General features: G+C 37.6%; 1 protein-coding gene across 13 annotated transcripts in view; it reads left to right on the top strand.

Annotated features, from left to right (window-relative positions):
• Positions 1 to 24,600, top strand: part of LOC124168485 (AMP deaminase 2) — a 221,771-nt gene that overhangs the window by 77,610 nt on the left and 119,561 nt on the right. For 11 of the 13 annotated variants that reach the window (XM_046546776.1, XM_046546782.1, XM_046546786.1 and 8 more), the window contains one exon: positions 17,597 to 17,888. In XM_046546776.1, coding sequence (XP_046402732.1) covers positions 17,597 to 17,888 — 292 coding nt within the window. Of the gene's footprint in view, positions 1 to 15,009; positions 15,094 to 15,221; positions 15,275 to 17,564; positions 17,889 to 24,600 lie in introns of those variants that run through there. The other 2 variants (XM_046546779.1, XM_046546788.1) reach the window with 2 other exon arrangements.

The raw sequence follows: 24,600 nt of genomic DNA, 5'->3' as shown, positions 1-24,600 counted from the left end.
TCCTCATTTGAAAAAGGCCAGATTGGCGCCCATGCGATTCCACTCCACGTGACGTCACAGGGACCTAGTTTCTACACGAGAGGATAGGATTTATACATCGTCTGAGGTTACCAATGCATGCATGAGGCACAGAGCTCAGGGAAACATGTCTTAATAATCACCTATTAAAACTGGCTAAGGTCGGAAAGTTTTCTTCGTTTGATAAGGTATTAATAAACCTTTTTTAAGCCAAGCGCTACCATTCAGCAAGGTACTCAGCTACCCGCTGGCATCCTGCGTCCTATCAGCGCTCAGAGCCTCGATCAAGGTCACCTCACAAGGCAGGAGGGGGAACCAGAAATGCGTTCCTACTTACGCGTCGCGTTTTTGCGCGCTTGAAAATTTTCACTTTTAATTTAATCGCGAAAAATAGATATCGTCATTTAAAAATCTAAAAGCGTGAAATACGTACTCCAGGAGTAATAATCTTTCGATTTAGGCAATAAAAAAATAATAGGAAACCACCCTATTGAATGACGCCCAAATTGGCTACAAAAATCCAGTTTTAGTGTGACTGGCTGGCACCTGCCCTATGAAGTGTCCGAGGTAATAGGCTTCATTTTGTTTTTGAAAAATGCACTCAGGATGAATATGAAAGCAATGAGAAAAGTTGCAGCCTAGATTGGAGTGGATCCCTTGGTTTCTGATCGAAGGGTCCCTGATTCGAGTCCCGGATGAAGCCTCAGGACAGTCAGGACTGGTCAGGACACCCCTGAAAAAAATTCTCGATGGGCGATGCGGCCCATGGGAAGGAGCTCATCGGGCCCCTTTACCTTGGATATGTTTTATTCAGTTTCAAATTTACGCTATCATCTTGAAATTTTAAGGTTATAAAAAGAAGACCCGGTTACCTCGTGGCCACAGACAAAAGGAATCAGTTAAATATTATGCAGAATTATTATTTGAAACAGGCTCTTGAGTAATACCCCTGACTTTAAGTTAATTCTTCATTTGCCAGAATTTCTGGTATAAGAACCTAATTTAATCCTGAGATGATGGAATTTGTTCACCGAAACTTGAAGCAAAACAGATCTGCTTATTTTGACAAACAATTTAAGTTGATCCCCGCATTCTGAAATTGTGGCAGTCATTATTATCACGTGATTAAGGTCTGAGAAATATTCACTAAACAAGGCGTTGGCAGGGTCATTAAGGGGGTATTTATTCCATTGTATATATTGCATAGCTTGGTTTCGTTAGTAGTAGGACCCGCCCGCCTTTGTGACGGTGCGGGATTCCTCGTCCCCTCCCTTCCTTCCCTATCCCCTCCCAGGAGGCGTCGTCGGGCTCCTATCGCGGCGGCGCCTCCTTCCTTGTTCCTTCCCGTCCTTCCCCTCCTGCGGGCAGAGGAAAAAAGCTAGCGCTTAGAATCCCTGCCCCAGGATTGTAACCCGCGAGCCCGACCTAGGTGTCTCGTTTCCGTTGTATATATTGCATCTCTATCGACGAGCCTTTTCATTTTAATTTGTTTCTTGTATTTTACATCCTTAATAATCTGTCCTGTGTAACTAATTCGGGGTCGTCCCTTGCCCTTCTTACCTTCCACCTGTCCTGCTACGATTGTTTTCATCAATCCATCATGCCTCATAATGTGGCTAAATAAGTTGTCCCGTCTTCTCCTTTAAGTTTTTAGAATAGTTCTCTGTTCTCCTTTTCTTCTGAGCACTTTCTCATTACTTACTCTATTGATTCATTTTATCTTCGTCCTTCTTCGGTAGCACCACATTTCGAATACTTCCTTTCTTGACCTCTCTGCTGATGTCAACGTATGGCCATGCTTCCGTACATGTTTAAACATAGTTACCAGTAATAATTATGTATCGGAGTATCACGGAGCATTGTGTGGACACATGCCCAAGTTGACCCGTCTTCTTCCTAGGGTTTTGAGAAGGCTTCTCTCTTCTGCAAACGCGTCTTCACCACTTAATCGGTCGATCTGTTGGTATTTTCGTCATTCTTCGTTAGCACCACGTTTGAATGCTTCCACCCTTGACTTATCTATCGATGTCAACGTCCAAACCTCGGTACCATACCGAAAAATGCTTCACGAGTAGCATTTTTATTTTTAAATTTGCTTTCTTTTCTTTTACTCTCAGCCGAAGTAGATTATTCATTTTTTAGCATGCCCTCATCGCCTACGCTTTTCTACTGGCAATCATACTGAAAGTTTTAAGGTGTTCACTGTGGACCATTGTCAATATTACTTGCCAGCGCTCACTTACAAAAGTGAAAATTATTCTCGGGTGTAATTTTTGTATGCTTGAGATACTCTCGAATGTTAAGAAGTGTCTACCCTGGAAATTTCAAAATGATAGCTCAAGTTTTACACGTGTTATTTTTTGCAAAGAAAAGACAAAATAAGACCCGTTAAGGGAGATTGATGCTCCCTCTTAAATTATGAGGCTTTAATGTGTCTTCTTAAATGAGCGAGTCGTGCCTCATTTAGATGCGGTTGGACGGAAGCTACTTCGTCCGTCTTTGTGCTTTAACATCTCCCCCACATGTCCGTGGTTTAGGGCGACATCTTCTTAGAAAAGTGCTCCGCCTCGTGGGTGTTCAGGTGGGAAAGTAGGCCAAAACTGTCTTTCCACTCTTGAGGGTTGACTGCTAGAATAACAGTTGGGAGTAACTATACTGAGAAAATTTAATCGAGGGGAGCATTTTTGGTGTAAGGTTCGAAACTTGAAAGAACATGGGAAAAAAACAGGAAAACACTTGTAAATATTATAGGCCAAAAAATAATAAAGGAATACGAAACTCCCTTTAATCTCAACATTTACTAGGTACTATTAATACTTGAGAAATAGAGTAGTGAAGTTATTAGATGGATTACATTATCACGAATATACATGTCAGTTAACAGCCTCCATCGTACGCTATTATCCGTATTTATCCGTAATATTCGGATCGCTTTAGCACCCAATGACGCGGTTTGTGTATTTTTAAACCCATTTAAATGCGTACTAGGTGACCAGTAGGGATGTGCGAGTGCTCGAACATTCGAGTCGAGTGGAGTTGTTGGTTAGTAGCCGGTCGGGCCGTTTATTTTTCAATCTCCAATGGACCATGAACAGAAGACGAAATGAGTAATTAAAAATTATTTCATTGTTAAATATTGAGCACCTTTGTGGTGTCATTTCGACAAAATCGCCACGGCGATCGAGGAATCGGCCGTGGCTGTGGACAAGCTTTACTATATCTTATTCATAGGATGCTGCCGCTAATGACTTCCAATGAATTTTTCCTTTGTCCTGAATCTCATCGCCAGTTTTAAAAAGGCCTCCCTCTTAGCCACATATTCATTCCAGCGTAAAGATGGAAGTCACGCGCGATTAGGTCGGCATTGCTCGGTGGGTGAACGAAAAGTCCCATCGAAATTGCTTGCATCGGTTGGGGTGCATCAGCGCTGAGATGACGGGCGTTGACATGGACCAGGATATTTCCAGAAGACAGCAAGAAGTCGGCATGTATCTTCTTTTGTTTTGTAATGGGAATGGACGTAATGTTTCACACTGAGCAGCTGCATTAGCGTTAAAATTCTCTTATATCGGTATAAAGGTCAAGATAAGTCAGTGCTGAAGCCATTCGGTGAGTTTTCTGGCTGTCACTCCTCAGTGCACACTTGGCGGGAGAATCAATTGAGGCAGTGTTGTTTTTGAGATTGCCTTAAGCCTTAAGGGGGCGCCCTAGCGTTTGAATTTTCCAATTTAACGGCTCACGAAGGCCTCTAGCCGCAGCGCCAGGATATGGAGATGGAAGCCGAAGCGCCTCGAGGGAGAGAAAGGGGGGGGAAGGCAACTACCCTCCCAACTTCACCCGCGACGACTCCGAGGAGAAATTTGATACTCAGGATAAACTTGATACGGGTCGTTGGAACAGGGTTCGCAGTCGGAGTTGATATGTGACACCTAAGTGGCGGCGAGCCAATTAAAAATATTCCAACTAACAACTAAGCCAACTAACAACTTACGGTCAGAAATGACTTGAGCGTGTGGTGCGGAGGACGCGCAATTGCCCTATTCGCTCACAACAGTAGCACAGAGTAGATATATACAGAGGGGACATTAGGTGGCTGTACCATAGGTTTCTCTGTAATGAAAAATGCGCACGGCGGCCATATTGAAAATAAGTAAAATTATGCGGTAAATTCAAACGAAATAGTGCTAACGACTTACCATCCACCGAAAAAAAGAGGGTTTAAAAATCAAAGTAGCCTAATTATTTCTTTACTAATAAAGGTAGAGCATTATGTAAATGACTGAGTCTTGTTTTCTAAATCCGACCGACAACATCGAATCACCCATTCCTTGGACCTGCGCCAACACCACAAGTTCTTATTAAACTTTTTCAACAATTTCATTTCGAATGCAAAATAATACTCGAATATAAGTTTAGTTTCTTCGATCAGCAATGTAACTCAGAAAAATATGAAATTACTTACCTCACAGGGTCTTTAGGGAAACTGAAGAAACTGAACTTTGCTTCCGTCATGCCCGCATTGTTTTTGCAGTTAATGGCTGAACACCAAGCAAAACCTTTTCTTCTCGTCTTATTTTCCACTTCCTTCATTTTACACGTTTCTTTAAAACACTAGCACACTACGTGAAAGCATTGAAGAGTGGAGGAATAAAAAAAATTTGTGCGACAACACTCCACGCCAAGCGCGAATGATAGCAACGAAAGCAACCAAATAGCAACTCAAGCCACGTTTCCTTATTTAGAACATGGTGAAATGCGCAATGAGCTGATTACCGTCTTCAGCCGTTTTGTCCTCTCTGTATATCCCTACTCTGTGACAGTACCCGCCTGTCGCTTGTATGGTGTTTTTGCTGAGCTATCGGTGATTGAATAAAACGGCCATCGTACTACAAGTCGAGCGTCAATATCTAGGCACTAGAGATGGGCGAAATTCCGCCGTAATCGATTTGATTGTATCAAATGATCATCGGTTCCCTAGCAGCAATTCAGTGTAAAACTCGGGAAGGTATAATCGGTTATTTTGAAAATTAGTAGAATCATATGATTTTTTAGTAGGCATCGAATCGTATGATTCTCCCGATTATGTTAAGGCAACGAATCATATGATTCTACCGATTATGTGCAGGCAACAAGTCATACGATTGTGCGAAAAATCCTCAGAGGAAAAATCATTCGCCTTGACCGGGATTCGAACCCGGATCCCTTTATTGCCGGCCGAGTTCGGTTAACAGTGTTAGAGGGAAGAATTTAAGGTAAACGAGGGAGAGAAAGGAATAGAACAGGATTTGTTGATAGAATGAATAGGAGTGGACCTAATTGTGAATTTAAGAGGGAGTTTTATGATGGAAGGGGGGGCTCCTAGAATTCTTGTAAGTACGCCATGGAAACCTACCTTAATCGATAGAATGCTTTAATAATAACAATAGGCAATCTTTCCACCCGCGGAGCGGATACGACGCGTCACGACACTGACAAGGAGTGTGTGCGAAATCCAGGTCTCAGAATTCAAGCTTACATGCTGTGTTATCGGCACATCGGGCTCTGTCCTCGAATCACCTCAAGTGTAGGTTATACAATCAGTAGTTTCAAGAAAACGCTTTAAAACACCACATAATGCACAGGAAAAATTACTTGCAAAGTAATAAAATTTTCAATGAAAATAATTGTAATAGCAGGCGTGTGTAAAAACAAGGGGACTGATACGATGAAATAATATGCCGACAGGCTAGATTTCGGAACCTTGGCTTGACAGACGAACAGCTTAACGACTAGACCATGATAATACATCTTTGAATGACGTTCTGAAGAGTATAAATTTCACCTATAAATATTATAATGCGTTTTTTGCTCAAACTATTGGTTAAAACTGTAAAGTTTGATCGAATTCTTAGGTCCGGATTCCGGACGCTCCCCTTGTGAGCGTTTGATCCAACGTCGCACAGTGGGGCCTAACACCTCTTTAGACGGACAAAAGTCCAAAACTTTTACTAACAACCCTAAAATATTCTGATATATATTTTAGAGACCGCCTTTATGAAATCCAGTATTAAGTTTCCAATATTTTCGAGTTTTTGATTTTTATTTTCAATGTTATTTCTTTTAGAATTTGAAAAATAACGTGATAAGTTATAAAAATAGATTGGATATAAAAATTTGAACTAATAAAAATTTAAAAAATTACGTCAATAATTCTAGTGGGCGAAAAAAATCTTATATAAAATTTGCAAAATTATTTTAGCAATATCTTTGCAAAAACTTTCATGCTTAATAGAAAAATAAATATTTGCTCATTAGTTTGCATGTACTTATGGTACCATTGTTCAATAAAAAAGAAATAAAATACTGCATGGAATAGGTAATTTTAGCTTTCAAAAATAAAATACAATAAAATATGGTGTATTGAGCATAAGTGAAAAAGTACTAAATTGGCATTCTGGAATTGAATAAGTACACCTCAGTTGAACGGAAATAACCTTTTCGAGCACTTCATTCACGATAGGTTGGATCCCCGGGAATGTCCTCTCTACATTCCAAAAATCTCAGCCCTAGTGTAGAAAACTTAGCCACTTGTATCTATGAGTAGACAAAATATATAAGGCATGCAAATTTTATTTATTACAAAATAATAATATCTTAATGGACACTGTTTATATTATAGTTTACCCGTTGCTATGCGGCCATAGCGGCCGGATGGATTCCTTTTCGGCTTGACATGCACAGCTTATCTTTTATCGTAAAACTCTTTTTGCTACTCGATGGCAGTTGATTTCTTTTTCATTATTTAGCTCATTCTTCAATGAATAATATATCTAAAAAACACTTTACGATTCCGTCCGATGATATAACTTTTCTCTAATTAAATAAAACATTTCATCGTGAAAAATCAACGACGTTCCATTCATGATAATTAATTTCTTCTCGGCTATTTTCTCCAAAATATAAACATTAAAAGCAAATTTATATTTTCCATACTTATTCTGATGGATTGAAAGTTAAATAAATAAAATCAAAAGGACCATTGTACTGTAATCTTAGTTTAAAATCGACCGTCCATTTAGGCGTCTCCGTCTACGGGACCAGTGCCTCGCTATTCTCTCATTTTGACACTCTTTTCTACGCGCAGGTGCATACTTACCGACCTGTGAATAACACTGTTATGCAGTTTAAACATCCTATTACCCAACCTAATATTTAAAAAAAACCCATTTCAAACTTTCATTTTTGGTCTTTTGTCGACTTATAGTGGGGTTTGGCCCCACTGTGCGTCGTGTCGTTGTATGCTGGAGGGGTGAAATCAGTGCCAGGAACTCATCATTCGCGCGGCTTAGCCGTCTCCCTCCGTGTGCTCCGGTTTATACGCGTCGTAATTCGACCTCTGCGAACTAGTGTCCCGAGAAGACACAAACAGGGCTGGCGCTCCCCCAACAAGTGCCTCCTCATACGTAGGTGGGAATGTTACGAATCGTGGATACTCGACTTATTCCTGTCATCGCCGATTACAAATCTCGTATCCCATCGGCAGTGGTACGAACTTTTCGCATAGTGATCGCTTATTTATTTTGGGTTGCGAGAGTAACATTTTCTCACATTTTTATCATGAAAATTTGCAAAAATTGCATTATTTACGGCGAGGGCAGAGATGCAGATTATGAAAAAAGACACAAAGGACTAGAACTTTGTCAAAACACTGCAGATTCTATAATATCTATGCAGATTCCTGGTTGGGCATTCAAGAAATGAAAAAGAAATTAAACGTGCATAGAAACCAATATTTGAAAAAAGTTGTATTAGTTTATACGTTAAAATATAAACTACTTAAAATATGAAATGGGGTTTAAAGGTTGTTTGTCTTTTTTAATACAATTGGTAACAAGATGACAGCACTCAGGGTAATTTGACAGTTAAAGAATTCATTGTCATACATTTTAATTTTGATCCAAAACAATAAAAAATAGCTATGCTCAACAATGAAAAAGCACCTTCTTTGACGTATATCTTGTATTTAGTGTATTACAAGTCCATAATCATTCATTAATGATTCACTCTTTAAATCGTTTATAATAGATGTATGATGAATAACGATTTCTTCGTCTTCCATTTTTGAATTTATTCGTAAACAATGAAATATAGTTAGCTAGGTTCAACAGTGAAAAAGTACCTTCTTTGACGTAGATCTTGTATGCAGTGTAGTACAACTCAATAAAATATTCACTCTTCAAATATTTTATAATAGATGTACCATCATCTTTTATAAAAGTTCATTTACAAAGTATTTTATACTGGTATACTTTAGCCAGGTTCTACGCTTATTTTTTGTGTGCCTTGACGTATGGATAGTGAAATCTTGTGCTAATTCTGGCGCGATATGTATGTAAATGAAAATTTATTGCCGATTTTTTCCGTTAACCGATTGCATGCGTAAAACCATCTGTCGTCCCGCGAATTCGTCGCTCTCTTTCCTTGAATAAAATGTGTTTTCTCCACACATTGCCAGCTCATCGCCGGACCCTTTGTCAAGCGAGAAGGTGAGACGCGTAGTAAAGGTTAGTCGGGCGTAGGGCCCAAAAGGACGAAAGGTCAGCATTGGGGAGACAAAGATAGATTGGGGAGCGGGCAGGAAGAATTGAAGAGGGGAGAAGGATAAAGAGTCCGGTGCGTTTGCCAAGTGGAGGTTTCTGAGGATTCTGTCGTTCTTTCCAATGTTTGCCGGCGAGCATCCTTTTCAAACATTTCTCCACGGAATGCGATGATTTCCGTGTCCATTTCAATGAAAATTTTCGCCCATGGAAGGAATGATAATGTAAGCACTCCATATAACAAGTGATTTTGTACGCAGTTGCGCGAACGATTGAAGATATACACCAAGGATGTAATTTACCTGAAAAAAAAAAGATTTAAAGAATCTTGTGTTTTACAAAAACGGTATTAAATTCACTATAAATGAAGGCCATTTCATGAGCAACAAAACTGTGATTTTAACACCCAGAATTATGTAGAAAACTTTTTTCGTTGATTTAACGAAATGGATGGATTTTCTATACCGCCATACTAGCCAAGCCCTCCCAAAAACAAATTTGTCGATTTTAGTTAACCGACTTGCCAAAAATCGTGTAATGTATAACTATTTACTTTTTTATTTTTATTGCGTTATTTTGTTATCGATGAAAATTTATGCATGTTTTCTAAACATATTTTGTAGTTTAAAACTAGTGGATAGGTCGAATAATGAAAATAAATATAAAAGAGAGAATTATTTAAAAAAAACATGCGTTTTCAAAATGAATAAAATGTAATCAAAGAAAAAAATGGCTTTTGATCACTCGGAGCATAAAGCGTGCATTCTGGTTAGGGTAAGTAAAAGGGACTTATAGGTGAGTTAACATTGGCACGCAATATTAATATTTAAGCCTTATCAGCACCGACGCTCAATTTTCCGAGTGATCAAAAGCCTATTTTGTACTTTTTGGTGGAGAATCATGTAACCGATTAAATAAGAGCTGATAGAGATATTTCTGCCAAGCATTTGTAAATTTTAAAATATTTTTCCATGTGGATATTTTGTTAATTAACTAGAGCACAGTGGAACAAAATTTAAAATGCCTGATTATTGAGTACATTTTTTGTTTTCATCAGAAGCAAGGTAGTGTGTAAATTTCAAGACAATCCGAAAACGGGAAGTGGGTTAAAAATCATTGACAAGATTCCATCGATAAAACAGTCAGACAGTCGAAGGTAGTTTAGGAGAATCTTGTAAACAAGGAGATGGATTTTTGGTTTTCAGGTTCAGGCCGCATTTTCCCTCTGATTTCTGTCTTTTTCCATCTACCACAGCACCGTTGTCCTCGTCCTTTTTTCGTGATATGTTCCTATCCCTTTCTTTTGCGATTTTCTATGCATTAGGTTTTGATTTATATATTTTGTTTGCTTCTTATGCGTAATAAAAAGGTTTTGAGGGTTAAAAATGGTAAACCTATCCCTAGACTCCTTTACGAAGTCTATCAAACTATTTTATGTCGTTTTTTATATTAATTTTCTACGCTGATTTACGATCGTTATCTCCTACTGCTTACTGGTTGAAAAGGCAGGGAAAGAGTTTCGAGATGTAAAAATTGTTGAGTTAATGTCTAGACGACATTAATTCGTTGTAATTACACTCACTCGAATGCGTTATTGTGAACATTAGGTTTTGACTTTTATGGAGGAAGAATTTTGTACTTGCTTCTTATGCGTAGTAAAATAGTTATCCGGCAATGGGAAGTGGGTTAAAAATCATTGACAAGATTCCATCGGTGAAACAGTCAGACAGTCGAAGGTAGTTGAGGAAAATACAGTTCTTAAATTTTGAGGTAAAAAATTGGCAAACCTATACCTGGACTCCTTTACGAAGTATATCAAACTATTTTATGCCGCTGTTCACATTATTTTTCATCGTTGAAGATCGTTATCTCCTGCTGGTTACTGATCGAAAAGTCAGAGAAAGAAGTTTAAGATATAAAAGTTGTAGCCTTCTTCTTTGAAATACTTTTCTCTAGTTTTTGTCGAGCTCTTTTCAGTCGCGATAGTGCTGCTTCAATTAGAGACGAAAAAATATACACATAAAAGTTTCACCATGAGCCAGACAAGCGGGTTAATGCGCGAGGTGTCTCGAGGTTGAGTGTTTGCTGCCATCGGGATAACACCGCGGGTAAATGAATCTAGGGTCGAAGACAAGGGAAGGATATTTTGGAAATTAATTAATTATAAAGAAAGAAAACATAGGTGCCGTCTTCATCAACTCTTTGAGGCTTTTGTTAAGCTTTATTAAGTTCTTTTCCGCCGTCTAAGTTTAGTTTTATCGCTGAATCTTACGAAAACATATCGTAATATTATACGGTAGAGTAATTTACAGACTTTATACTTAAAAGCCTTTTATTTCTGTGGTGTACCATAAACGTTGTTTGAAAATGTTTACGAAAGCAGTGTCAAGGTATAGTAAATAGCACAGAGGAAAGAACACACATCATACCATAACACGTTAGAAAAATTTACTGATTTTGGATGTAATTCAAACCCTTAAATCTCCATATTATCCTATAAACATTGTTTAAAAATATTTACTAAAGCATTGTTAAATTATAGCAAATAGCACAGAGGAAAAGCATCGAAAGCGTAGGACCGGATTGTTATATTAAAATGACTCATGAATTTTCCTTGAGTGAAGGGTAGATCCAGTAATATTTTTCTGGCGTCGAACAGTGGTTTAGCGTGTTGGAATGTGCGGCACGGTGACCTAATGAAACAAAAGTAGAGTACCTGTATATTTGTTTTTGAGGTCGGTGATTACGAATTTGACCCGAATCAAAAATAAAAATTTTCGTTGTCAATAAAAATCTAAAATTGTGTTTTGGGAAACACGAAATCTTGTCACTTCGGAAGTCTGCCCGGTTTAGAAGACTATTCGAATAAATTTATATTCTGTTAATAAATGAAGTTTGATAAATATCAAGCACGATATTTATGATTTTCTTAAAGTGAGATGTCAGCTGTATGCCACTAAACTTCTTGTTGTAAGTTTCTTGTAATCGCCATTCATTAGGTACAGAATAGGCAGGAGAAGAGTAGGTGACTGTCTTAATTCCTCAAGCATAACAACTTTCGCACCTGCTAACTTATGCACGGTATTGAAAATTTATTTTATAGCTTAAGCTTTGTAAAATAACCGAAATTAGATTTTTTTCAAATGATTATATTAGTAAACCCGCACGGAACTTTATCCTAATTACGTATCACTTTCAGAACTATACGCTCTCATTTTATCGTCTAAAGTTTATTAGCCTACCAAAATAACGCGTTTTATACTATAATTTACAAAATATCTATTTCTTACGATTACAGTTTACATAATAGAATAGAATTAATAGCGGTGATGAAATAGATTTATGAAGTGGAGACTTATTTAGCTCTGCACTTGGATTAGACTGGTAGTCTCGAGTCAGCTCATTAAAAATCTGGCCTGTGTCCATAAGTGTTGTCCCTGGAACCTGTTACTATCACTTAGAGAAGAAGCAGGGATTTTCCTTTAAAGGAAGAACCTTATATAATTCTTTTCTGAACGACTTTAAATTCTATCATCAATAAACATTTTTGGCTCCCTTATAGCTGCCCTATGAATCTGATAACATTGTGGATTTTTTGTGACCTTTAGGTGAGTAATTTTTTGAGTAAATGTTTATAATTCCTGAATATTACTAATGCTTCATTTCTCACACCAACCTCGTTCAACCATTCCCGCCCACCGTAACCATATGGCTACATTCTGAGCGTACGAGACTCCCGAAGAAAAGCCGTACTCATTTTTGCTGTCAAAACGTCACAATATACTGTTGAAGATTGCAATAATTTAATCCGCTTATTAGTTTTTTTTAAGTTTGTAGATTATTTTAACTTTCCGTCATCGAAAAATATGCTTTCCCTGGATCTCCATCCATATCAAAGTCACTCGTTGCTATTGAACAATATAAGAATCTGTAGGCAACGATTCTTCCGGGTTTCCTTTCGCGTTTTTCATACATAAAAGTTTTGGAATCACCGCTTGGAAATATTCCTCTCCACAATTTTTTTTAAAGAAAGATGAACTGATTGAAATGCTTCCTAAAAGATTAAAGGCGTGCCTTTTGAATTTACCGGCCTTAAAGAAAAGTAATTCATTCGGGACGGATGACGTTATCATCGACCGGTAGTGATGCTGCTAAGATTAAATGGTTCAGATAGAAATTAAATAATCGAGTTTGGGTCGAAACTCGAAGATCACGGCTCGATCTCGATTTCCTCGATTTTTTAATATTAAAACTCAATTTTCGATGTTAATCGAAATCGATTTTCTCCGTCACATCTCCAAAGTAGCCGTGTCGTCTACTCGTTATTACCACGCAGCCAAAAATCTTCTCTCGTCTCTCCTTCCTTTTCCAAGCGGGCCAAGGCGCTAAATGACGCGCTGCGTAGGTATGGTTCCACCTCGGGCTCGCAACAGAGCTCTTGCCAGGATTTTTTTGTGTCTGCGAACCTTTGACGGTCACTTTGTGACGAGATTAGACTTGAGTGGAGCTGTCTTTGTGATCATTTTGCTCTTCATTTTCTGGCGTTTTTACAGTCTTTATATCAACTCACCAACCTGTCTGTTTGTTTGTCTGTTTGTTTGTCTGGTACAAATCTTGTAACTCAAATTTGACTCACTTCCTGTGAAGCAAAAACGCTGAAATTTTGCACACTTCTTCATTTCCGATGACAATACATGAAAATATAACTTTTTCTCTCCAACCCCCCTTTAACCACCCCCCAGTCAACCCCCCCCCAAAACATGTTTTTGATCTAAGAAGTTCCAAATGGTCGATTTTCGTGTTTCGTGGCATTTTTAACATAGGGGTAGGCATTTAAAAGCATAGGGGTGGCATTTTGAAACATAGGGGGCTTACCATTCACTGAAAATTTAATAAATATAGTGACTTTTTTAATACGTCACTTTTGGTTTTTCGGGGTCACTGAGTTTTTTTGCTTTGTGTCATATATAAACGTTGCTCATCCCCTGTAATCTAAATATAAAGGCTGGTTTTTAAAAAAAAATTTTTTATAAGAGCTTATTTTTCATTATCGTCGTCACTCCGAGACGCCCAATTTTTCGGAATATCGACGCACATTCATTTTCGGGCACAATTTATCTTTTCCATACATAGCTAATGACAGCTAAGTTGAGCAGCTAATTGGCTTAGGTAAAAATATTCAGAAAGAAAAATCTGAATGCCAGTCAAAGTCGGATTTGGAAAGTCGAACTTTGAGTTGGAAAAATTACTATCTTCGAAATTATTTTTTCGATTGACTTGGCAAACGCCCTAAAGAGGGTGAATTGATGTCATTAAAAAGAATTTTTCCCAGCTAACAAACATTGCCTTTAAAATTAATTCTATCCGTTAATTCTATAACTATTGGTGAGAATTTAAGTATAAAAACCAATTAGAGAGTGTAATTTTATGAAAGTATGAACTCGAGCCTTGACATCCAGTAGGTCACACTGAATTGTCATTCAAGGTTATTGTGATTTTCAAATTAATCTTCACATAATTCAATTTGTATTTGTTCGTTGTCTTACTTTTTGGAAATTGATTAATACTTCTTAACTGTAAAATTTATGCTAATATATATTGCATGCATATATATTATGCATTTGGCCTGAATAGCTCTTTTATGTATTTTACTTTTTTAATATTTTTACTTTTAATTTTGCGTTAACGATAATGAGTATTTTTTCTTTTATAAGAAAAAAACTAAGCGTATGTATTACTCAAATCAGATTTTTATTGATGATGATGAAGTTCTAATTAACTTCATGCCTTCTTTTAATGGCGATGATGAAGCTGCAAGAGTAAGCATGTAAAATCATATTATAGGTTGTTGATAAAAGGCAGGCTTTTGGTATTGCCTGAAAAATATTAAGCAATAGAGTCGAAGTACGAAAAAATAATAAAAGGAATTCGATATTAGTGCGGCATGTAATTTTATTGAGAGAAGTAATAGCCAAGTTACGGCAATGCTGTCGCGAAAGGGTTTTATAAGCCATATCATTGGATGAATAGTTGAAACGAGCGGTAATTTGCTCAGTTGATTTTTATTGATGATGATGACATTCTAATTAACTTCATGTCTTCTTTTAATGGTGATGAATGGAGCTGCCAAGAGAAGCGTAATAAAAATTGAGAGTTTCCTTCGGCAGTGCTCGTGCCAGGACATATATCTTGTCAATAAGAACCACTGAACGAATCACCACTGTGATTATTTAATGGTAATGTGCAAATGTTTAACATTGTGCTATTGTTGCAAGGTCGTGATGAAACATTTTGTGGAGAAAGATTCTCTATTAGAATTTATTGACGTATATTTCCTGAAGTGGTATTCAGTATCGGACGTTGTTGTCATTCGCGAGCCATTGGTAGCTATGGCACCGTTGTTAGTAAACGAATAGCTGCCCACAGCATGATAGTAAATGGTTTTGATGATGTAGATTATGTGATCGATGTTTTTTCTTCTGTCTTGGACGTTCTAGTGGTAATAAGGCACTTTAAATTTTAAAAAATCTGAATTATTGACTTACTCGTATTTTAAGATGAAACTTTGTTTCAAATATCTGTTATTATTTGGAAATCGTCCTCTCAATCTCCGTTTCTCCGTTTTAGAAAGCTTATTGGGTATCGTCTCTCCTTTTATGTCTGCTGTACTTCATTTTATGGTGAGTTCAATTTATTTACATTTACATTTGTGACGCGATAAAATAGGTGTACTATAATTCCGTGCGTAATGACTTCTGATTTTTTACTTTTTTTGTATATCACGCTAGTATTTTAGTTTTTTGGTAGTCGCTCTAATCTATGCAGTGGTGCCAACTCCAATGGCCCAAGCCCCCTCAACCATTGGTTATGGTGGGAGGAAAAGATGTGTGAGGCTTGTCGATTTTCCCCGGAGTGTCGAGTTATCCAGAGCCGAGTTTTCAGGGTCGTAATGTTGATCATATGCCTCTTCTAAAATGCTAAACAAAACATTAAAACTCACTATTCATAAAATTTCCCGGGGCAAGACCCCCAGTGTTGTCCCCCCAATATTTTTTTTTAAATATGCACCCCTGAATCTACGTAATCGGTGGTTTGCAGTGTAAAACTATGCATATTTGTGAATAGTATGGGTGTTTTTTTATACAAAAAGGTGATTAAATTGCTAGATGATTATTGTTGGAATAATGTGTAAGTGGAAGCTGTATAGAATCTTCGTAACTCCGATTTCTCGCGATGGAAACTGGCTCAAGTATGGTTATTTTTTGTATTTGGTGAATATAGAGTACTTATTTTTGTACTTTACAGTTAGTGTTTTACTCCGATGCTCATTCTATCCTTTAAATTTTATTATCAAAATTTTAGAGGTCGCCTCTGTTTTACATTTCGCCTCGGATTTTAATCTTGCCGGCCTATAGAATTTTTTTTTATTATTTTATTTATTTATCATATTTTTCATTCGTTTCAACTTATTGCTTGCACTCACTCTAGACTTCGGTTATATTTATTTCTGTTTCCAGATGCGTTAAATTCTCATTTAGGACCATAGGTTTTGCTTCGTTGAAATTTACTTTTAGACACCTCTTAAGATAGGTTTTTGCCATTGTTTCATATTCATCATTTTATAGTTTTGATTACCTGCAGCTTCTCCTTAGAAAATTCATATCAGCCTTCTCCAGTCTCTGTCTTTCCCTTTCGTTCAACTATCATGTATCTGCCGGTTAAGGAATATAGTATATAGAATATATATGTAAAGGAATATAGTATAGAATTATAGTTTTTTTATATTTGCATTTTGTTTTCCGAAGTACCCATTTTACCTTAATGTACGACTCATTTTTATGTATTACTAGTTTTTACTGATATCATCCGCGTATTTTACTGATTTCGGCTGTATTTAAGGTGTGGGTTTTCTTCGTAGTTCCATAATGGTTGTAACAGCGTGTTGTGTGTCTGTCTATAGATTATGTTCGAGGGATTTTGCAATGTCGTGTAGGCACTGTGTAATTGTTTTAATTTTGAGATTCTGGTGTGTGTAATTGTTGCGGACAAACCAGGGGGCGCCTGTGACTTGTTTTGAATGACAGTCAGTTAGTGTAAATGTCAGTCATTTTTTAATAAAAATATTCTCCGAGCTCTTGGGGGGGGGGGGGGTTTATCCCTCAAAAAAACCCCTCGCTGCGTCACTGCTTCGCTTCGCTATATTTATTTAGCTTCATCCACTTTATGTTGCGCCTGATAACAAAACAAAAACTGTTTTTTATCAGAAGGTGCTTGACGCAAGACATTAAACCCGAATGTGTAGGGCACACCGTTGTGCGTTTACGCATGCAGCTTGTTTACGCAGTGCATTTTTTCCAAACAGAGATACTATAACTGGCGCGCCTAAAGTCATTTGATACGAATGCTGCTTCATAGGGGCTTTTCTTACCTACACGATGTTGAGAATTAGTCAAGTGTCGGCCTGGCGTTGTGTTAACCTGCTCCGTGAACGGGCAAGGTTTACGCAACAGACTTGGACCTAAAAACATTTTTTACGGTTAATAGCACAAATAGTCAACAACTGAATCCGTATAATTTTTATTTCATTAACTGATTTATAAAACCACAATGCCCAAAATTTCTTAAGCTAAAACGTAAGAAAATTCATTGAAAAAATCCGTGTAAACGTGCTCCGATCCATCATAAGTAGATTCAATAAAGAAAATGTCTTTCTGACAAACAATTTTGATACTCATTTACGTAGTTTTATTGAATTTGTATCCTTATTTTATTATAATAAATTAAACATGATTAAAAACGATACAGCCGCTCTTGATTTATAAATCTTGTAACTAAACTGTAAGTTCATTGATTGTTTGGCGATACGAAGTTCGCCGGGTCAGCTAGTATATATATAAAACCGCGTGGCTTCTAGGGTCCTGAATTGAGAAAACCTACAATCAAAGGTAATTTCTTCTTCTCGATTGACAGTGTGGTCCTCGTGTCTTTTGACGTCGTTGCAGGAAGCGAGAGTCCGTCCTTTCACAGCAGCTCCAGCTTCGTTGCGCGCGGATCCCCGAGGATCCCGAATCAGTTGAATGGGCCGGACGGAGCGTCGACCCCCGGGCAGGGCGACGCCGGTGGACCCGACTCGCCACTAGCGGCCGCAGCCATAGCTGCCATGGGCGGCGGGGCGATGGGCCGGGCAGATGCCCACGAGTTGCCCAACGAGATCTCGGCCCCCTACGAAGTGCCACAGTTTCCCATCGAGCAGATCGAGAAGAAGCTGGCCATCCAGAGGCAGATGAGCGTTCGGTGAGTCGACCTACACCTTTTTATTATTTTCTAGGGTGTTATTTTTCAGTATTTGTGATAGACATACGATTTTAACAGGGTTTACTTTATGTATCCTGAATATTTCAAGATGATATCATAAGTTATACGTGAGTAAACTAGATGGTATCTGGCGTTACCTTGTGGAATCTATATAATTCATGTTGAAACAACATGAAAAACTGCGCGCTTTCGCAGGATGGTTTATTTCACGGCCATTTTCTGTCAAGCATAAGTAATTCTATACCTATCGTCGGGGGTCGAAGTTGTGCCTTTTCTCTCAACTTTACTTGCATTTTTATTTTTAATCTCGTGAGGGGGTTCATACCTCGACTACTTGCCGTTCGAGCATTCTGGATTTGATTGTCTGACCACATAATAAGGTTTCTTGAATGGGAGAAAGAAATTTAGTGTGCACAATTCTGGCCATGGACGTACCCAACGGGGGGCAACTGCCCCCACCCCTATAAGCGAAAATAAATTTAGTTCAAAACAAAAGTTATGAACAAATTTTCCTTTTGAATAAAATGATATGAGTATAAGACATGGAACTAAAAGAAAAATCATTATTTTTTCAAGCAATCAATCATAAAAACTAGTAAATGGCTATCATAATTTCCTCAAAATTTTGGCGTCATTAACCTTTTCTGTGCAAAACAGTTACAACTTTAACGACCACAGCTAGTTTTGCCCCCCCTTAGTTTTGATTCTGGGTACGCCCATGGTTCCGGCGTATCAATTGTGTTTCGATCCAGAATGTAAGGAACCCCAGAGAGGGTATATGATGTGATTTTTTTTTTATTTTGCTCGAATTTTAATATTTAAACCTCTTAAAAGTATCTATACTTCGAGTTCTTGCCGTACGAGCATGCTGGATTTGATGGCCTTACCACATTACGTGCTTTAGAGAATGAAAGAATGAAATTTACTGTGTACGATTTCGGCGTATGAATTGTATTTCGTACCAGAACTTAAGAATACAAAAGCCAGGAACCCCAGAACAGAGTTTAAGTAGGAAATGAGGCTGTAGTTAGTTTCTGAAGACAGGAAAATACGAATGATAATAAAAGTTGGAAAAAATTAATATCTCCGAAACGGTTTTTTACATTGATTTAGTCATCATCCACGGAGAGGTGAATAGATATTAGCATTGAGTTAGCACCCATGTCTCCTTCCTAAAAAGTTGTATTACGATATGCTTTGATATTTAAATAGGCAATTCTATTCCCTTCAGTTAAACATGTCTAAATTTGTTTTAGAATAACTTTTCATTTTCATCTAGGTGTTATGGACATCTCAACTACATCTTTAATATATCGCTATAAGACTTTGTTTTGACTAAATTTAAAATTTCATTAATGGTGGAATATTTTACCAATTTAATTATTTTAATGTCAAATGTTTTAAAACGTGTAGCTTATTTTTTTCTGAACGGAAAAAGAGTTTCGGAATGATCATTATTTTCAACTTTAGTTTCTTGTATACTTATGATAGTTACTGTGATTCAGTAGTGGTATTTATGCAATTGAAGTAAGAGGCCTGTTGGATTGCGGCATTGTTTGTGGAAAATCTTAACCCAGTATTTCATGCTGGCAATCTTGTAAGTCCCGATATGGTTATTTTCAAGGTTACATTAATCACATTAATGCGAAGAAGTCATTACGCAAAGTGGAACTTTAAAAAAATCCATAATTTTATTGATTAATTGTTCTGGAGACTGCGCAAAAGTAGAGGTAACTTTCAAGATTCTCATGAAGAAAATATGAGTGGATGGATTGTGGTGCAAGTGGCAATATTTCATTCACTTGACCCGGATGCGTCGCTTTTGAAAAAAAAATTGGTCGAATTAAGTTGTTTTATGAGCTGCCTCCGCGAAGAAAATGGTTGAAAATTTAATGAGACTCTGTGATGATCGGTACTCATCGGAGTGATTTTTTTCGTCTGAGATATGACCTTAAAAGGAGAGGGACACCCATTATTTTGACACAGTATCGTGCTCTGAACATCTTTTTAACGACTCTGGCTCCAAGTATGTGATTTTCACGCCACCTGCAATGGAATTTTAATGGGCGGTTGTTTGTCGCCACTCATTTTTTTTTGTGTCGCTCTCATATTCTCGCCAAAATAGGAGTAATTTTCTGTCCCGCAGCGTAAAATTTGCGATAAAGATAAAGATCTTCTTCTCGGATAACCTCAGGTATGAGGTCGTGGTGAGCCAAGAAATTTGTCCCATCATTCATAACTCACGTGACTAAGCTTGCCATCTGGGTTTCGTCTTTTTTTATTGGTCGCATCGCGTGCTCCCGCTCCTCTTTGCATGATCATGGGTACTTCGATATCTCAGTCGCTGAGGTTTTCGTCCGATTCGTCCGCATGTGGCGCCACTCGGTAGCCTCGGCAGTTCTCCGAAGCTTTTCAATACGCCGCCAAGAGGTTCTGTCGCGCCAATTAGATTTCACTGGTGTAAGAACCGCGAAAGTTTGATAAAACCCCTTGAAAGAGTTAATGACGTATAATACGGTTTAATTATTTTTTAAATGAAGTTACTGCCTGAATTATGAATAAATTTCATTTCTTTCCCCAATCTAGGATATAATAAATGCATAGTCATTATCGAGCTAAGGCTTGCCAATTATGATTGTTTTCGATAATCAATATTTAATGATCAATATCCACGTCAGTACTCACAAATTTTCACTGTTGAAATTTAGTTTTCCCAAATTTGGCCAGAAAAACTTGAGCTCGATAATGAATATATATTTATTACATCCTAGATTGAGGCAATAAATGAAAGCTATTAATAATAAAAATATTATCCTCATATACAAGAAACTTTTAAACTATATTATACTTCGTAACCTAAAAACATTAAGCAGAAGAAGGGACAACTTAGTTGGCCACATTTTGAGGCACGATGGTCTGATGAAGACGATCGTTGAAGGACAAGTGGAAGGGAAAAAGGGCAAGGGACGGCCCCGAATGAGTTATATAGGACAGGTTATAAAGGATGTAAAAGAGAATAAATATGTAGCTATGAAGAGATTAGCGAATAGGAGAGAGAAATGGAGAGCTGCGTCAAACCAATCTTAGGATTGTTGACTAATGATGATGATGATACTTCGTAATGTCCCTCAATTGGCTACATCAAACAATTTATTCCCCTAATACAGTATATTATAAAGCGATAACCATTATCGAGCTAGGAGGTGTTAGATGTTGCCCACTGTAATATTATTTTTGTTACAAATGACATTTAATCCTTAAACCGTACTTTTATTTTATCGTACGTATTGCTTATATGATATCGTTGTGCGTTGAAGACAAAAAATCAGTGAAAAATCGTTGAAACTGATTGCTCAGAAACACTCGAGATTTTTATTTTACTTATGGCATACTTTAAAAAATGTTTTACTCAATATTACATTCATAATTTTAGTGATGAACCAAATTAGTGTGATAGTTTCTTTAGACTTAAATGATTATGTAAGCAATTTTAAAAGCATGAAGTTTGACTATGGTACGTGGAAGCGTAATTTTTAATTGGAAAAACAGAATTTTATTATTATTTTTTTTTCTGCGTTTTGTTTCTATATAATGAAAACTAAAGCTTTGATGGCAGGTCTGGATTTCCCATCAAACCAATATTTTCCGTTTCTCTGTGTTTGATTCCCATTTGTTTTTTTTTATCATAAAGAGTGATGGAATTGCAAAATTTATCCCTCTATGTAGTATGTCGAATATTATCGCAATTCTCGTTCCGGAAATAGGTTGTCGAGCAGGAAAAAACATTGGAAATCAGCCGTTGGTAGCCCTTATCATGATAAACATGCCACGATAGTACTCCGTTTGATTATAAGTATTTTGCAACTCTTTCCTTCGAAGTTTTTCTGTCTTTCAATATCCTACCGTGATGACTTTTTATCTAATTATGTGGAGGATGTTGGCAAATCCACGTCAAGGATGTAGGAATTCACAAATTTCGTAAATGATTGGATTGGCCTGTTGCGTCATCTTCCGTTCAAGACCGTGATTTTTCGTTGAAACGCTTGAAGTCTTTACTCCTTGTTACAGAATCATCCTCTTCTTATTACATTTGATGTATGTGTATTTATGACTGAAATCCCTTTTGTATATGTTTAGTTTGTTTTCTTTTCTTGAGTTCATTTGTTGTTTGTTTTATTTGCCTGTGAGCATGTTTGTTTTTATTTTGATTTCTTTTTGCTGATTTGATGGTGGTGGTGGCTATGGTGATGAGAGATAAATAAGTGATTGTTGGAGTGAAAGCCATCTTGAAGTGAATGGATATTAAGAAAAGATTCAAATACAGTGTGTCAAGTGATATTTTCCTTGTGTTAAATCGCTTTGATTCGTTACATTAAAGACAAATTTTTATTTAACTCGAGCTGAACGTTTTGCGATCACATTTCTACCGACATCTTTCTTTGCGTAATCTGCGAAAAATTCCTCCTCTGTAACTAATGTAATTACTTCCCTGATTTATTGAATCCGAGAATAGTCAGCGTTAATGATTTAATTACGTTCGTTTATTGTATTATAGGAGATCTTAGTGTATTTCTTTTGAGGTTACGGAACTAAATAGACATACGCGGTAGGGTGATAGATATTAAATTTTTAGTCACTAGCCATGATAAGCAATTTGAAATTCGTCACTAGAAATTTGAAAATTTACTACCAGCGATTTTTCTTGGTGAAAGAAGTGGATTCTAAAAATAGCAGATTGCCATTTCAAGTGAATTTGAGGTATATTTAAAGTTTTTCAGTTCTATTCATTGGGTGTGTCAAAAATCAATAAGCAACTCCAGATAAGGTTTATTTCGCAAAAGGTTCTTTCAGCGCTAATTTTCTCGTTGGGGGTCTTCCAAATTGGCTACTAGGCTATGGAAATTGGAATGAAGTCCGGAAACGTAAGTAATGAAAAAGGGTTCATTGACATTCGCTTGCGTGCCATTAGTCACGTAGTGATCTCTCCTCGCCTTTCCCATTAAAGCAATATCAGACCGCTTGTCTTGCTTCGTTTTTATTTTTATGAGACCTATTCAACTTCATCGTCCTTCGGTCTGGTCATTATTGATCACCCAACGTTGTTGCCTAATGGCTCTCATTTCCGTTATTGCCTCATTCTTGCATCTTCTTTCACGTGCAGGACATGAAAAAGGCTAAGCAAGGAACGCAAGAGGAAGAAATGTTTTCGTAATTTCGTGTAGATATCTCCTCCTGAATTCGTTTGAGAATTAAAGCGGTGATTGCATGTGTGGTTATGGATTCCAAATTATTGATTTTTGAGAAATCCAGTTGTGAAATGGCTTTATTTTTCCTTTTTTGCGTGATGCCCCTTAATCTTGTCAAAACTTTGCACAGTTCTCGTTTGGGAAATTAATTATGGAGGGGGTCAAAGCAGATGGCTGTTTCCATCTGTCATAATTTTTTAATTTACTTATTTTAAACCACGTGATCCTCATGAATTTCCTTCCGGCCTTCGCATAGATATACGTATCTATGCGAAGCATTACACTTACAATTAATTAAATTCATGGAATTTTATTGATTTGTTAGAATTTAACTTAAGCTTTTATATTGCTAAGACCCGGGTGTCATTGCATACCTGAAGATGTAACTATGCTATGGAACCCGTTTCGTGCCAGTTTTAAATATAGAACTGAACCTAACAAAATCTTTTTGTTTTCCACAAAAAGAATGCACATCAATTGGTACCTTTACTAATTTATTCAAGCTTACTTCTGACCGGTGGCGGATCCAGGATAGGGACAAGGGGGGGCTAAGTGGGGGTTAAAATTCTAACAGTAGTGGGGGTCGGAAAAAATTACCATTCTATCTAGGGTAAATTGGATACCCAAGGGGAGGGGTCCCTCTTAGCCCCCACCCCCATAGATCCGCCACTGCTTCTGACTCACTCTCAGCCAATGATTCAACTCAAAGGTTGGGTTTGAATTGGGGAGGGTAAAGCCCACCCCAGACTAAGCCTCAGTCGTGTGATTATCACACTTTCAGATTAGGGGGGGGGGGTTTCTTACCCTGGGCCACATCGAACCATTTATTTGGGGGTGTCGGGAGGCTGCCTTGTCTATTGTAGGCTTTTGCTTTTCGATGATAGGGGAAATCATTGCTTAAGCCTTCATTTTCTAAGCACTGCATGGAACAAGTGACTTTGTACGCAGTAGCGCGCACGGGTGCAAGCTATACTTATACAATAAGGATGAAGTTCGCCATGAAAAATATTAAGCTGAACCGTGATTTGAATCCAATTCTGCCGATTGCCGGTCAGGCCTGTTAGCCAATTACACCGCCAAGCCATCTTCTTAGAGTGGCAACTGAGAGATCCGTGTTCGAATCCCTAACAAGCCCAGTAGTTTTTCATGGCGAACTGGCGAACTTCATCCTAGGTATGTATAAACTTCATTTTCTGTTTCACGCGGTCATTTGAGAATTCCTCTAAATATAATATACTTATTCGTTTTCATAAATCTCTATGGCATTGCCAAAATATGCGGTTGTTCTCGTGCGCTGATTGGTTGCCGCTGTATTTTAAGTACGTCTTTGGTGATGGGAAACTTGATGGCAACAAATGATGGAAATCGGGACGGCGATCCCTATCACTGTTACCATTCATCAAAATGATAACGTCTGAGCGTTAAGCCTGAATTATACGATCATT

The sequence above is a fragment of the Ischnura elegans genome, chromosome 11 (genome assembly GCF_921293095.1).
Source record: "Ischnura elegans chromosome 11, ioIscEleg1.1, whole genome shotgun sequence".
Classification (NCBI taxonomy): domain Eukaryota; kingdom Metazoa; phylum Arthropoda; class Insecta; order Odonata; family Coenagrionidae; genus Ischnura; species Ischnura elegans.
This window is presented reverse-complemented; position numbering and strand designations above follow the sequence as displayed.